The sequence below is a fragment of the Gavialis gangeticus genome, unplaced genomic scaffold, assembly GCF_001723915.1.
Source record: "Gavialis gangeticus isolate Ggan-Ray unplaced genomic scaffold, GavGan_comp1, whole genome shotgun sequence".
NCBI lineage: Eukaryota > Metazoa > Chordata > Crocodylia > Gavialidae > Gavialis > Gavialis gangeticus.
The window spans coordinates 37104774-37121550 of NW_017728995.1; the positions used below are offsets into that span (position 1 = coordinate 37104774).

Below are 16777 nucleotides of genomic sequence, written 5' to 3' on the forward strand. Positions count from 1 at the left end.
CCCCCCCCCCCCCAAACGCAGCACTTCTGTCATATTCAAGAGTGCTGTATATAATAGTGCTATAAAAACTGTTTTAAATGGCAAAGCTGTAAAACGTGCCCAGAACACTTCCATATACACCCTTAATGACTCACAAAATGTAAACTTTAGGGATGCACACAGAAGTGACAATTTTCACCTGATCTGGCTGCAGAAATCAGTTTATAGCTGTGACCGAACACAAGTGCACACCTGCAGACAGCTTCAAAAACAGCCAGTCAGATAAAAATCTGACCCCTCATTTCAGGAGGCATCAGGTGAAGACATTTCAAAGTGTAGCATTTTGTGTAACTTTTGTCTGCTCTGCCTGCTAGCCTTTTGCTGTTTTCAGAATGGGAGGGGGGAAGGGAGCGTTCAGTCTGGGGGGTCTCAGTCTGTTCCCCGCCCCCTGAGGGTGGGGCAGGGGGGAAGGGAGCATTCAGTTGTGGGGGGGGTCTCAGTTCCTCCCCCCTGGAGGGTGGGGCAGGTGTTTTGGAGCCCCTCCCCCGCAGGTGAGGGGTGCTCCAGTTCACCCACCCCATGTGTGAAAACCCCCCTGGTCAAACCCTGTTCATGCTCCCTTCCAGCAGATGCACACTGCCCGTGTGACAGACCTATTTGTTGCCTTAGAAGAATTGTGGAGCAGTGCCCACCAAATAAACTATTAGCCTCCTTTAAACAGGGAGGCTGCTGGAAAGGTACCAAGTAATTGCTTGGGACAACTGAAAACATAACAGGGATGGGAGTGAAGGTCAGAGGTTTATAATTAGTGCATCAAGGGGGCACACTGAGCAGAGCTTGCTGGAGAGTGCCTGCTGGCCCCTGAATGAATCCAAGGAGCTGGTGGATACTGCCCAGTGAAACTCTACCCAGAAACAGGATCAGACCAGGGATGGGAAACTGCGGTCCCTGGGGGTCTTCCCAGCAAGGCCTCCTTCCTGGTAAGATATAGCACTAGCTTAGGAAGGACCTAAAGGAACTAACAGACATAAACCGGCCTTCCTTTCCTTTCCTTTTTCATGTCCTCGTGTGACAAGGTATTCAGCAGAATTTGCACTTGCATTGGACTTTGACAAGGCCGTGCCATGAGCGCTTCTGCTGCAGCCTGGAACTTGCCACATCTGGGCTGGCAACCCTGCGCCTTAGCGCCCAGTACATAGCAATTCTTATGTTTCCATGAAGTTTTTTGGAGCCAGGCACTTAAAAGGCATGAGGCAGCAAGAGCCTTGATCTTACCTCCTGTTTCCCCTGCTGCCAGGGGAGGTATGTCGTAAGAGATCTCAGGTTTAATAAACTTAGGGCCACTTAACAAAAATGCCAATTCCTGTCTCTTACTTAATTAGCACTTCCAATCACAATGCCTATTACTTAATAATAAGAAAAATGTCTTACTTATAATGAAACAACTTTAAAATAGTATATTCTTTGCTAACTGTCTGGGTAGGGAACCTGGGAAATTGGTGTTAAGATTCAAAGCGAGTTACTCGCTTGCGTCACACTTCGGTGTCGTGTTCCACATCTGTGACATTTTAAGTGCACTGTTAGACTTGAAGGAATGTGCTTGCCTGTAAAACAAATTACTCCGTATGATATATTTATTCAGGTATTTGCAAATGACTTAACCCCTGAATATTTTCTTCTTTTGTTTTAAGCTTATTCTCAGCCAGTGGATAACCATATCAGTCCTCCTGCCTACCTGGGGCAGTCACTGCCACCAGCATGCCCAGGGAGATATTCCCCAGTTCCAAAGGGGATGCTTGGAGATGACGAGATTACAAGGTAAGGAGCTGTTCAATCCATACTTTAATTCTACATTGGGTTAGAGACTTGAATCAGCTTTCCCACAGTAATGCTGCACAACAACAATACATTGATCAGTTCAGAAACAGTAACCAGGAAATCTAAGAGACCATGTGTAAATGGTCCAAATGGTGTTATACTTCCTCAGGGATTTGGTAGGAGATTGCAGTATTCTCTTAACTCCAGTTCTGGTGAAGTTGTCCCACCTGGTGTCTGTGCCTGTTCCTTTCCCCACAAGTTGAGGCAACTATAGTTGGATCCAGGCAAAAATAGGCCAGGCAGCCTAACCTCCATCCCAGGGAACATCCTGGAAAAGCTCATTAAAGAATCTATGCGCGATACACTTATGGAAGGTAAGATCCTGAATGACAACCAGCATTCCCTCAGGGGTCCATGCTTGGACTGGTGCTTTCAACATCTTTATCAATGGTTTGGATGAGGGAGTGAAAAGCTTGCTGGCCAAGTTTGCAAACAGCACCAAGTTATGGGGCAGTGTGGCCACGCCAGAAGATAGGTTGCAGATAGAGGCAGACCTGGAAAGGCTGGAGAACTGGGCAGACCAGAACCAGATGAAGTTTAACACTTTCAAGTGTAAGGTGCTCCATCTGGGGGCAAACAACCCTCAACATACATACAGGCTTGTAAGTGACAGCTTGACTTGCACCACAGCCAAAAGGGACCTAGGAGTAGTTTCATAGTTAGTAGGGTCGGAAGGGACCTGAGCAGATCATCAAGTCTGACCCCCTGCCTTGGCAGGAAAAAATACTGGGGTCAAACGACCCCAGCAAGGTGTTCATCTAGCCTCCTCTTAAAGACCCCCAGGGTAGAAGCCAGCACTACTTCTCTTGGAAGTTGGTCCCAGATCCTAGCTGCCTTGACAGTGAAGTCGCGCCTCCTGATGTCTAATCTGAATCTCCCCTCTGCCAGCTTGTGACCGTTATTCCTGGTCACTCCTGGCAGTGCTCGGGGGAACAGGGACTCCCCCAGTGCCTGCTGGTCTCCCCTGACTAGTTTGTAAATGGCCACTAGATCCCCCCTCAGCCTTCTCTTGTGGAGGCTGAACAGGTTCAGGTCCTGTAGCCTCTCCTTGTAGGGCCTGCCCTGCTGCCCCCGATCATGCAGGGGGCCCTCCTGGACCCTCTCCATGTTGTCCACATCCCTCCTAAAGTGTGGCGCCCAGAACTGGACGCAGTACTCCAACTGCGGCCTGACCAGTGCCGCATAGAGGGGGAGGACCACCTCCCTGGACCTGCTCAAGATGCGTCTGCGGATGCACGGCAAGGTGCAGTTGGCCTCCCTGACTGCATCCCCACACTGCCGGCCCATATTCATCTTGGCATCAATGATGACTCCAAGATCCTTTTCTGCCTCTGCCCTGATGAGAAGGGAGTTCCCCAGCCTGTAGGTATGGTCCTGGCTCTTCGTCCTCCGGTGATTGACCATTGCATGAATATGAGCCGTCAGTGCAATGCAGTGGTCAGCAAGGCAAACAACATGCTGGCATGCAGCAACCGTTGCATCTCGTGTAAGACTAAGGAAGTGATCCTCCCGCTGTACTCTGCACTGGTGAGACCGCAGTTAAAGTACTGCATCCAGTTCTGGGCATTGCACTTCAACCAGGACGTGGAAAAACTTGAGCGAGTCCAGAGAAGAGGCACCCATATAATCAAGGACTTGCAAGACAAGCCCTGCGAGGAGAGACAGGGACCTGGGCCTCTTTAGCCTACAGAAGAGAAGGTTGAGAGAGGACTTGATAGCGGCTTACTGCTATATCAGAGGAGTGCATCAAGTGCTCGGTAAACAGCTGTTCACTAGGGCACCCTTGGGGAAGACCAGGACCAATGGGTACAAACTCCTGGAAGGCCACTTCAGGCTTACTGCCAGGAAAAACTCCTTCCCAGTCAGGGTGTCCCGACTGTGGAATAAACTCCCTCCAGCGGTGGTGCAGTTGCCTACCCTGGAGGTTTTCAAGAGGAGACTGGACAGTCAGCACACTGTGGTCACCTAACCCCAGTTGTCTTCCTGCGTAGAGCAGGGGGGCTGAACCCGATGATCTGCGCGGTCCCTTCTAGCCCCTGACAATCTATGAAAGTCCCCTCAGCTGACGCATGACCTGTAACAAATGAAATGCGAGGTGGCAGCTAATGGTCCAGTGGGGGAATCTCAAGGAGAGGCTGAAGCCTGCACCAGAGTTTTATACTTGTTTTCTATGGAGCAGACAAAGAGAATTTCTTTTTCCTTCATAGTATCCACAATGCCTGATAGCAGGTTGGTTGCCCGGCAAAGGTTTGGTAATCCGGTAAATGCTGACTGTCTTAACTCATTTTCTGGCCTGAGTCCTTTTTGCATATAATTTTATGAACAAGATCGATTAGATGCAGGGTAAGCACTCTGTTTCTGTGGTGCTGGAACAAGGGCTTGGGGGAGAACAAGAGGCTTATCTTTTCTGCTAAAAGTCCAGCCTGTGGTGCTCACTGAGATAGTGGTGGGCCAAAGGGCACTCATCTCACAACCTGTACTTGGAATCCACATCCTTCCTGGCTGGCGGAAACTGATGGGGAAGTACTGGGTCCATTTTTTTGTGAAGACTGTGTGCGCCTCTCAGAGAGGCCAGGCTCTATGTTGCTTGCTCAGAAGCCATTGCTAATGCAGTCGAAGAGGAATGGATTGAAGTCAGCAACCACTTTCGGCACTGCAGTGAAACAGTTGAGGAAAAAGCAGAGGAGAGGACATCTGCAAGCAAGCTGCAGAGGACTCGGCAATCCAGAGAGCGGGAAGTGCAAGGCCCCAGGGGCAGGGGCTCTAGGACCGCTGGACGAAAAAGAAAGAGGAGTGGTGGTAGTTGGTGACCGCCTTCTGTGGGAAACAGAGGCATTAATTTGTTTGGATTTGGGGTCTTGGGAGGTGTGCTCTCTGCCTGGAGCCCAAATTCAGGATGTCACAAAGAGAGCAACAAGCTTATCCATCCTTCAGACCATTTCTCTTTCCTGCTGGTCCACACACGAACCAGTGATACCGAGCAGATCAGAGATGACTTTGAGGCTCTTGGTAGGGAGGGTAAGGAGCTTGGAGCACAAGTGGTGTTCTCATGGATTCTTCCCATGGAAAGCAAGGATCCAGGCAAGGACCATCGTATCCTTGAAGTAAACACATGGCTGAGATGGTGATGTAGACATGAAGGCTTCAGATTTTGACAGTGGGTGGGTGTTTTAGGAAGGAGGACTGCTATCAAGAGATGGGATCCGTCGGACCAAAACTGGGAAGAGCATCTTTGGGTGTCATCTGGGCAACTTAGTAAGGAGGGCTTTAAAGTAGGTGTCATGGTGGGTGGTAGATAAAACCTTCCAGCAGTAGAGCAAACAGTCCAGAGGGGAAAGGACCAGAGAAGCAACTTAACTGAGAGAAATGGCCAGAGAGTCGCAGGGCAGGAAGAAGCAGTGCAAAAGGGAAGCAAGTAGGTCAAAATGCGAAATACATCCGATATATGCATACACGTGCAAGAAGTGCGGGGAAATAAACAGGAGAAGCAGGAAGCTGCAGCATGTGGCATCACAGAGACCTGGTGGGACGGCTTTTGTGGCTGGAATGTCTACATGGAGGGTTATACTTTGTTCCTGTGTACTAGTGACTCCTAACTCTGTAATTTATCCAGCCTGGATGCAGTTCAGTGCAAGAGAAAGATTCTACTCAAGGTTTTGTCATAAATGTGAGTGAGCTAGGTAAGACCAAGCTGGAGATGGACTGAGAGAAGCAATGAAATGAGAAGACGGGTGTAAGAGCAGTCCTTTGTGTAGAGGAGGCATGCCCACCATTGCCTATGAAGCAGCGGTTTGACACCCCCTCCCCTGCTGCTGTGCAACCCAGTTACTGCAGGAATCCAGTCGGTTTTATACCTCCCTTGCCTGCCAAGAGGTTGTGATTCTCTTTTGAGCTTGAACCTTGTCGCTGTTCCACCCTTTTATTATATCAGATTTAGACTCTTGTAATGTGCCTCTATAAGGCTGTGCCAGCCTGACATGGATCTGTTCGTAGATTCATAGATTGTCAGGGGCTGGAAGGGACCTTGCAGATCATCGCGTCCAGCCCCCCTGCTCTAGGCAGGAGGACAACTGAGGTTAGGTGACCCCAGCGCAGTGACTGCCCAGTCTCCTCTTGAAAACCTCCAGGGTAGGTGACTGCACCACCTCTGCAGGGAGTTTTTTCCACACTCTGGACTAATTACCCTTTGCTTGTGGCTATTGCCCTTTTTGAGACTGATCCTGGGGAGCAGCTCACTCACCCCCAGAGCTCAGCTTTTCATGGAGGGTGCATGGATACCAACTGCTATAGGGACTGCCCTGGCTGGCCACTGGTGTCTGGGTGGAGATGAAGGTGTTGGCTCTGACCTGTAGAGCCCTAAATGGCCTGAGTGGCCTACCCAGAGAAGGCCCCTTCCCCAGAGCCGTGCTGCCACAGCTGCAGTTTATGGAGACATCTGAATTGGATAAAGGGTAGCTGGCAGGGTGTTCTCCGTGAGGGCTTTAGGACTCTAGAGCATGCTTTCCTCTCTGTCCCTCTTCATTTCAAGTTGTCCGTGCTTGATGACTTTCTAGACATACTGCACCAGCAAAATGCACCAGTGAGGATTTTCTCTAACATGCATACAGAAAATTAAGTTTGGCTGTTTTCAAAAAAAAAATTTTCCCTAATTCTTCATGGTCCTTTAACTACACTTTGGCTCTTTTCTCTTAAAGGAGAAAAGGTTTTTTGTTTTATTTTTCCTTCTGCAGCACATTATAGAAATTGACTGCCAGTTTCATTCTTCAAGTCTGAACTAGCAAGGCGCACAGGCATTTCCCTGCCTTCATAGCAATACCCCATATCAAGCCATAACAAGAGTTCTCTGGAAGGATGGGAACTCTGGCAGTGGCGGGTGCCTGAGCAGCACAGCAGCAAGTTGGTGAAGGATCTTGGTAAGGAGCAGCACCTGCTTTAGAGGCTCTGCGTCCCTGGAATGAAAGCGAGAAACACAAGAATGAAAAGCAAACCTCTGTTTATAAAGTTCAGCTGCTTTTGGCTTCTCATGTAAATGGACATCTTGAGAGGAGTGGAAATGATCAGTGGCTGATCTTTAGTGCACTCTAGTGATCTTTTCAATGCAATGCAGACATTTTCCACCTAAAATATGAGACTGTCTTCCCTTGTACTGAAATTCTCCATTCTCTTGCCTCTGTATCTAGTAATAGCAGTGCAGTCAGTTTTCCCTTCGGTAAAAGCAGAGACATATTGTCTAATGGTTCTAGCTCATAGCATGATGTTCTGTTATTCCACTTCTTTGCCCCTTCTCTTTTGAATCACACTAAAATACTGTAAAATTGCTGCAGTATGTTTGTTTTTGTATTGTCATGTGAAGTTAATTTGGAGTAACTGCAGCTGAATTCCTTTGGAAAGGAAGGGAGGGGGGGGTCCTCAGAATGTGTAAGCGGGGTTCTTGAATTGCTCCTTATTGTATTCACAACTCAACCAAAAGTATTTTCACTGCAATGAAATTCATCTGGCAAAGTATTGGCTAGGCTTTACTTTTTCCTAGTCTGACTTATTTAGTTGCAGGGAGAAAAATAGTTTTCATAGTTTCATAGTTGGTAGGGTCGGAAGATCATCAAGTCTGACCCCCTGCCATGGCAGGAAAGATTATTGGGGTCAAACAACCCTGGCGAGGTGTTCATCCAGCCTTCTCTTAAAGACCCCCAGGGTTGGGGGTCTTAATTTTTGTAATGGCTCATACAATACAAAAGTGGCTCAAAATATCTTTGAATGTTGTTTGCCTTCCTGATCAAGTCCTTCAGAGCAAATATCCAGGTTCTCACCTTAGAGCCTAACGCCTTTTGAACGGACACGGTAGCCACCTGAAGCTAACAGAGCACTGACAGAATCTGAACCCACACCTTCCCTTCACGCTGAATGCATACAGCTGGATAAAGGCATAGCACACTTAAAGGAACCGCAGAACCTCGTCTGCATTATCCCATGCACTGTCACAGAGGCCTCAATACCGCGACAAACTCAGTACCATTCCAGACACAGTCTCATAAACCGTTGCCTTTTTCTAAAGTTCGGAGGAGTGGCTCTCCCATTTGATCTCAGTTTGGGAGAAAGGCATTTCTGTTGTCTTCTCATTAGTATCATTTGACACACAAAAGAATATTGTCAGCTGAGGGTTTTTTTTCCCTTAAGGTAAGAAATGGATGCTGGCTAACACCTAATAAAGCTCATCTAGAATCTGCATTTCAGGAGCTTAGTGTCTTACAAATGACCCCCACTGTACTCCACACTGGTGAGACCACAGCTGGAGGACTGCCCTGGGGAAGACCAGGACCAACGGATACAAACTCCTGGAAGGCCGCTTCAGGCTTAATGCCAGGAAAAACTCCTTCACAGTCAGGGTGTCCCAACTGTGCAATAAGCTCCCTCCAGAGGTGGTGCAGTCGCCTACCTGGAAGTTTTCAGGAGGAGACTAGACAGTCACTGCACTGGGGTCACCTAACCCATTGTCTTCCTGCCTAGAGCAGGGGGGGCTGGACCCGATGATCTGCGCGGTCCCTTCCAGCCCCTGACAATCTGTGAATCTATGAAATCAGCAAAGCCCCACAGCCCCCTTTAGATAGGTGAGATCTGTAATTTGCAGCTGAATTGAGTGACATGTGAAGACACTTCTCTTAGGTCACAGGAGGATGTAACGACAGAGTGAGGAAGAACGTAGATCTGTCCTCTTCCAGTACTTCGCGTTCTTCCTTTTAATCACCCTCAAGACAGGTGCTTCACAAAAGGTTATGAGCAAATGTTTTTTGTAAGAGCAAGCCGACAGTGTAAACTAGACATGTAGGAAATAAAAGATGAAGTGCAAGATTTGGAGTCAGCTGAGTCAGTGAGAGAAGTGAAGATGAATAGGGGATATAGAAGAGACAATAAGGAAGACTGTTTTCCGCTTATCATGTTTTTTCCTAGTTTCCTTGTACTGTTGGGATATAGCTGTCATGTCTTGCCTTATGCTTAAGTTACTACCTCTTTTGAGGCCAGGAATCTTGTGTGCACTGCATCTATCACGGTGGCCCCTGCTGCATGTGTGTAGCTGTTAATCATTGAAAAAGTGAAACTAATTATGTAAGAGTAGAAGTAGAAGGGCAGGATGATGTGAAACTTGAAATGCACATCAAATCCTAATAATTAGCTGAGAAAATGTTTCAACTCTAGGTACACTGTATAGACTAAGGTAAGGGTGTACCTGCCACACAACCTGGGCATTTTGTATATCTAGCCAAGATCCTCTGCTGTATAGATTTTGTCAGGGCTTATATCTATCTAGATAGATAGATAGATAGATCTGTATCTATCTATATGTATATCTGCTTTTTTTGGCTATAATTCATGTTAAGTGACTCTCTGTTTTGCCTTTTAGGGAACCTAGAAAAGTTGTCCTACATCGAGGATCAACAGGGCTTGGCTTCAACATTGTGGGAGGGGAAGATGGAGAAGGAATTTTTATTTCATTCATCCTAGCAGGAGGCCCTGCTGATCTGAGCGGGGAGCTCAGAAAAGGAGACCGTATCATTTCAGTAAGTGTCAAGATTTTGAAGAAAGATTACCTTTCCTTCTTCTGACCTGCTCTGTTGTTTACGTGACTCATTGCACTAAAATTTAGTTACACTGCAGTTAGACTGAATTGGAGACAGCAGGAATTAGGACTAAGTATCATGCTTCATGTTAATCAGATTTGGATTCAGCCCCAAATCTTGGTGCTGAGGGCATATCATGCACACTACAGTTCATATACTTCACATTGTATGTTTTATTTTATATTTGCTGTTTTAAAATAGGGAGAAAGTTTATTATTTGGCTCCTGTAAAGATGGGTAAGTAGACCGTGCAGGTTTTTGTCTGGTACCCAGAAAGGAAGGGTGAAGCAGTGGTTTGGACTCTGGGCTGGGACCTAGCATATGTGGCTATAGTTCCTTGCTTCTGCACCTGTTCTCTGTGTGATTCTCAGCAAATGACCTGCACAGCTGCAGTCTTTAAAGCACGTGCACAGAGGTATTTTCTGTAGGGCTTGAAAATATTGCAGTAATGGAAGCCATGTAAAAAAGAAAGATGACTTAGCAGCAGATTGCAGGGTAGTTGTCTGCAACTGAGGTGCTCCAAGGTAGCTTTTTGGAACTATGTGGAATAGATTAAAGAGTCTGCATTTTCTCCATATGTAGTTTCCAGTTCATAGACATCTTTTATTTGCATTCTTTAGATGCATAATCTTCTACAGGTTCTTGGTTTGTACATACAAACACAACTTCAGGATTTATATTTTATCCGTGCGATATTATGGACACTGAAAGTAAGCAAACTAAAATTTATTTAAATGGATTATAGTGAGGACTAATAAAAAAAAAAAAAAATACAATGCAAATCTAAATGCCAGAGGGAAATTGAATTGCAGTTCCGCATCACAAAACCCAATAGAGCACATAATAGTAAAATGCATTTTAAATATTAATTGCATTTTATATAGTGGGTAACTTATTAGCCCCATCTCAGCAGGCACTAGATGCATTTACATAATTACAGAGCACGTTACAGTAAGTGCACTGGCATATGTCCACAAGGCCTGTAACAGGAAATGAAGTGTTAGCCAGACAGATAGTGGTGCTGTGAGAGAAGAGATGCTAAATCTTCTTCATATAATCCATTCATTTTTTCCCCAAACCTGATGTGGGAAATAAGAGAGCACATTGTATGCGAGGAAAAGCTTCTTATGGGTCTGGGCAGCTGGGGTGAGGGGGAGCAGTGGCAGCATTAATTGCTGTGGCTCCCCTGGGAACCTTCCCTCCCGTATATCACCCCAAAATAAAATTAAAAAGTCACTAGATTGTGTTGGCATGTGGGGTTGGCCTGTGGCTGGATCCTGGGCTCTGGCTGCAGAGCCATATGCTGAGTCAGACCTGCCGTGCAACTCTGGAGTCAGCGCTCAGGGTAAACGTGCCATGCAGCCCAGCCCCGCTGCGGCCAGATCAGGTGTGGCCCCAGTGCTGCCGCAACCAGATTGGGCCTGCCATACAGCCCCCAGCTCTGCTTCAGCCAGACCAGGCCCCGACACACAGCCCCCAAACATCCAGCCTAGGGATATGGTCCCCAGCTCCAGGGTGCGGCTCCTGAGCTCCCAGCCCAGTGTGTGGCTCCAACCCCTGGGGCCCCAGACCTCAGGTCCTTATCTGTACTCCAAGGTAAGATCTTTTTTCCTTCTTGGGGCCTTCCCAAAATACTGCGCATGTTACATTTGGAGGCAGGTTGTGCGTGAAAAAATATTGAACTTTAGTAGTCCTTTGAGTTGTACATTGTTTTTGTCTACACTGGATAAATACCCGCTATTCCATTTATTTCTACATGGTTTTTCCCAGCAGTTAAAACTTTGTAAACTAGCTGAAAGACAAATGTAGATGTGCAAAGCTATATGTCGTCAGTTTTTCTGTGAAAATAGTAGGAACATTTTTTAACAGCAGGTAACATTACATATGCTAAGACAGTTAAATATAACAAAGTGCAATCCATATAAGTTCATTTAAAAAAAAACCTTTAAAGTTTTGAACTACTCCTGCATCACTAAATAGATAGATATCTGTGTGAGAATGGATCTATATGCCTTAATTAAATATTAAATTCAAGAATATATAATGTGCAATTTATATCAGAGTTGGAAAATCCCTTGTAATGGAATATTTTGTGTAGCGAAGGTTAGGTTGTATCATATAATTTCTCCCATGAGTACACTATGTTCTGTGAACATTTTCACTGAACAAGAAATTTTACTTCAGTAAAGAAATTACTCTGTTTTGCTTGCAGGTTAATGGTGTTGATCTCAAAGCTGCAACCCACGAGCAAGCAGCAGCTGCCTTGAAGAATGCAGGCCAAGCCGTAACCATTGTGGCACAATACCGTCCAGAAGGTAGGAGAAGTACTCCTCTCTAGATTCATGTTCCACGTGTGTAACTGAAAGTTGTAAAGGTTGCTTTTTCATGGGTGTCAGTTTTTCACTTGTTTCAGGAAGGGAGAGATCCATGCAGTGGGTGTTAACATAGAATCTGGCTGTAATTTCATGTTTGTTCCAGTGACAATCAGGATGTGCCTTTTGTGCGGTGACATTCATAACTGTTTCATGATGACCCTGACCATTGAGATAAAACTTGCAACTTAGAACTAACTGGAATTGCCTCCATTTCACAGTCCTCTCCAGACCCCGTGAGTCAGGTGGTCAAACAGAAGTTGAACATCCCTGCCTTATTTTGCCCTCGTTACAGAAAGGAGTGGGAACAGCTCTCCTGCGCTCAGCTGCTGTGAGGAGTTTTGCGGGAGCAAGCAGACTTGGTGTGTGCTGTGGAGCAGCCTCTCCCCTTCCCTTTTCAAAGGGTGTAAAAGGAAACAGTGCACCGTTGATTGGAGCACAGTGGTTTGGTGTTCTGCTATATCTTGATAAATCACTTTGGTAACAGGGTAATTGTTAATGACTTGGCACATCAGTAGCATCTGGATGCAGAGTTAATGCTGAGGGTGACCCTCGTTCAGCTTTCAGTGTCATAAGTTTCTTGGACTTGCACACAAAGATGGTGCTGAGAAACCAGATGGCTATGATCAGATCAGAAAACAAACTTGTAGTACCAACTTTTCTGAGGCATTAGTGAGCTAGTGTAACTTTTATCATGTTTGTTTTTTCCCCAAGAAAAAAAATACTACTTTAACACTTCATTAGTACTTCTGCTTGCCTTTTTCCTCAACAGTGCTGGCTTGTTATAAACTTCTCTGACTTGGATGGGTAAAGTCCAGTATCATATATATTGCGCTTAAAAATAGCAGGTGTAAGGGAAAAAGAACATTTCCCTAAAATTAGTGTTCATTTGTTTCAGCATAAAAAGGACATGTTTTTCATCTGGCCTTCCAAACAAGACTGGACAGAATTGCTTTTCTTGTGTTCTTCTGGCTTCTCTAAACCTATAATAATAGATGCAATGGAGGGTAAGGAATAAGGGATAGATTACACTAGATCTATCCCAGGGGTCAGCAACCCTCAGCATGGGTGCCAGAATGTGGCATACGAAGGCATTTTGCTTGGCACGTGCACCTCGGGGTGGACAGTGGAGAAGGGGCTGGGGCTGCGCTGCCACAAGGATTGGGCCCCTCATGCCTCCCCCGCCATCTGCCCCGGCACACCAACATCTTACAAGTCAAGGTTGCAGGTGTTTTTGGCACTCTGCCGACCCGTGATCTATCCAGTTCACCGTTCTCCCTCCAGCATCTGCTTCTGCCACTGTGGGAAACAGGATACTGGACTAGATGGATCATTGGTCTGACCCAGTATGGTACTTCTTATGTTCTTGTATCACCATATTGTAGCTGCTTGTGAGGTCCATGGTTACCTGTTTTATGTTAATTAGGGGTGCAAATGTAGAAGATTCTCCTATTCAGGCAAAGCAACAAAAACTTCATAATATGGGGTGTCCATAGCCAGGGTAGGTGAAGAATGGGTTAAGAGATCCTGAGAGTCAGAAAGGTGATCTGCTTTATCTGCTCTACTTCCCAGAGGGGAAAAAAATGACCTATTACATCACATTGATCTATTAAACAGTGCTGCTTCTTCACAATCGACATTCCTGTTTTTTTCTTATAGCGGTATTTCAATTAGCAAGTTCCATTTAGTGTTTCAGCTCTTGAGATGCAGACGTAGGTCTGTGCTTCTTCCAAAACAAGAATAAGTGGTGAACTGAGTAGTGAACTGTGGCATCGCCAAAGAATGTTGTGCTGTCGTTTAGTTGTGTACAGCTAAATTGAGGTAAAAATATGCACTCAACCTGCCAAAGGGCTTGAAGACCTGTGCAGAATGAAAAGAATCAGATTAAACTAGAAACAGAATCTTCAGAAGTGGGTATGGTAGCAATTGCTTACTGCCTTGTAATTTACTCATGTGCAAATCAGATTATCCTGGCAAAGTCAAGTTAAGTTTCAGGAAAATACCCATTCTTCTGGAAAATGTTGTATGAATCTTCCCAGTCATTTACCTCCTTGCAAAGGCCAACTTGTTTAAAATAAGCCGGTGGGTTGGAAGTTCTAAGTGACTTGGGGCATGGCCCTTTTATTAACTAGAGGGACTCTTCCTGTTTCTCTTCCTTTTACTGAGTTAGTGCATCAGCTTTGTGGATAAGGCTAAATACGTCTCAGCTCTAAGCAAGACCAAAGCTAGCATGGTATTAGTAAACACAGAGTTGTTGTCAGGTGTTTATTATGTAGCAGCTAAACTGTTCATAGAAACTGCCATTGTCTTGTCCTTCTACTGAGCGACCTCCTTGAAAAAAGAAATACGGCTAAGTGATCTGATTAAACGTTCACAGGTGCTTGATGCATCAGTGTGTAATTGAGAAGATGGATCAGGGTGCAAAGAGGAAGATTTTGATGTATTTTATTGTAAAACTGTAAGCTATAATTTTTCACAAAGGTTCTTGACATCATTTCTCTTGGATTAATTAAATAAAAAGTTTAATGTTTCTTTCCTTACTAAGTGCAAAATATTTTCATAGTCCAGTGCATTAGTCAGACCTATGGATTTATTCAATTAGCAGTGTTGATGGTAAAAAAATATTTAAATATATTTTTCTCACTTCTTTGGATAAAACAACTAATCGATACTCTGAAAATTTGTGGGAAGATGAATATCTACTAACATATTTTATAATAATTTAAAAGTAATTATTTTTATGGCTACTGTACTGTTGGCAAATGCTTCATGAAGCAGAAGTGCTAGTTTATTTGGTGGTATTCCACTTAGGTTGCTGTTTACCCCATGTGTGCATGTATATCTGGAATACTGTTGAGCCTTAGTTTTGTGTTGACCATCATTTTGTGTATGTAGTTACATAACACAGTTGAATCCTTTTCTCTTGAAATAATATCCATTTGATGTGTGTATTTCTAAAATTCTTCCATGTGTAGGGATCTGGAGTAGCTTGCCATGCACTCCTTGTAAAACTCCCCTGAAAGCAGCAGTAATCAAAGAGATTCAAGTATTTACACATTAAGTGCTTTTTCTGTGTTCAGTTTAAGATATGCAGCTGTAATTTTTCTACTACTAAGAGTGGGCAGGAAGATTGACATGTTGCCACGTTCACTGTAACTGAAAACATTCTTTAAAATACAATTTCCAAGCTTCCATTATTCTCCTGTTTAGTGTGTCTGATTCTGCCTAATTGTGAGTGATCCAGATAAACCAGTTCATAGAACAGATCCTAAAAGTATTCCAGGAGTAGAACGAAAGTTCTGTTAAAAATACTCCTGCCAGACAAAAATATCATCAGGTTTAAGTATGATTGAATGTTGTTGAGCTTCTTTCTATGTTGTTTTAATGTAGTTTATTTTAAATAAATACTATTCGTAATGGTGTAAGTACAGTTGTTATTCAAAACAAGTACAGTAAACAGTTTTCTTCTGACTTTGAAATGAAAGGGTGGTGTGGAACCCCCTGCCAGAAGAATGTGACGGCTGTCTTTCTGGCCTGTTCTGAACTTCTTTGACTCAGCCTCGCTAATTACTGTCTGTCCTTATTACGTACAACTTGTGTTGTACGCACATCTCCAGAGTGCGTGAAATATATACTGGTCTCCTGCTAATGCGAGGTCCTAATATAAAAGAAACACTGACCATTAAAGTGATGTAATTAGAGTAAAACCTGGATAATTTTAAAGCAATTCACAAAATGTTAGAAAGTAACAACTTTCCAGGTGTTTATATGGACCTTCCCTTTGTCTAACCTGGACATTTTGCAAATTGAAGGTTATAGTCCTACTTCAGCCCTTAATTTAGTACATGTTATCTGAGAAACATAAGTATAGAAATAAACCATAAATAACCAGTATTTTTGATGTTACAGTGCCTAAGAGCCCTGGTCATGGATCAGGACTGCCTTGTACTAGATGCATGTAGAAATACAGAACAAAAATGCCTTCGAGTTTTCATCTGAGGCAGAAGACAGCAGATAGGTGCAGACAGGCAGGGGAGCACAGAGACAAATTGACTGCTACTGCCTCTCTTTCTTTGTGACAGGCAGCGGGCAGGGGAGTGCAAGAAGACCGCTGCCTCGGCACAGAGACAAAGGCAGCAGGAGTCTTGGCATACCAGCAACCTAAGCGTTTTCAAGTGTTTGGCAGCACCTTGGCAAAGGGGAGAGTTAAGAAGCATTTGGAAGGAGAAGAGTGAAGTAACTTTGCTCGTGTTTGGGGACCTGCTCTCAAGTAGGAGGGCAACTTGTGAGAAAGCACAGATCATTCATTTGAAGATGTAATGAGTGGGTGCTGAAGGCTGGCACTGGGCTGTTTGGAGGTAGGGGTTAACCTCTTGATGCTGAATGAGGGATGACAGGTGGTGAGAGAGGAATAGGCCATTACGATACGATGGCGAAGATCTTCTGTTTGGGGTGAAGGTGAATAAATAGGAAAGCAGTGGACAGGTACAAAAAGATGGGTAACAGAGTTAAATCAGCTGGCTAAGAGAACTTCATGAAGCAGCTTTCTGGATGGATGTGCAAGGAGCCAGATTACATTTGTCAAGTCCAGAGAAACAAATGTTATGGTAACCAAGACATAGGGTCATGGGCGACTGGTGCCTTCTGAGTCGGGGGCAGGGGGCAGTTGCCCCCCCAAGAGTCAGCGACCAGCGGATCCCGCAGACCGGGGGGAGAAGGGGGTCTGCGGGACTTCTGGGTTGTCAGCATCGATTGCGGGGAGGCCGCTTCTCCTGGCACACTCCCTGGCTGGCACTCTTAGGGGGGGCACTAGCACTCTTGCCTGCCCCCCTGCCTAGGAACACTGCTGTCAGGGGTTGCACCAGCGCTCTCAGGATGTACACACATGCACTGTGTACATGTTTCATAGTTTCATAGATTTAGGGTCGGAAGGGAC

At 45.2% G+C, this 16777-nt stretch overlaps 1 protein-coding gene across 13 annotated transcripts in view; it reads left to right on the forward strand.

Annotated features, from left to right (window-relative positions):
• The window catches only part of DLG1 (discs large MAGUK scaffold protein 1), a 317929-nt gene that overhangs the window by 198381 nt on the left and 102771 nt on the right, over positions 1-16777 (forward strand). For all 13 annotated transcript variants that reach the window (XM_019503520.1, XM_019503521.1, XM_019503527.1 and 10 more), the window contains 3 exons: positions 1671-1797; positions 9254-9410; positions 11682-11784. In XM_019503520.1, coding sequence (XP_019359065.1) covers positions 1671-1797; positions 9254-9410; positions 11682-11784 — 387 coding nt within the window. The remainder of the gene's footprint in view (positions 1-1670; positions 1798-9253; positions 9411-11681; positions 11785-16777) is intronic.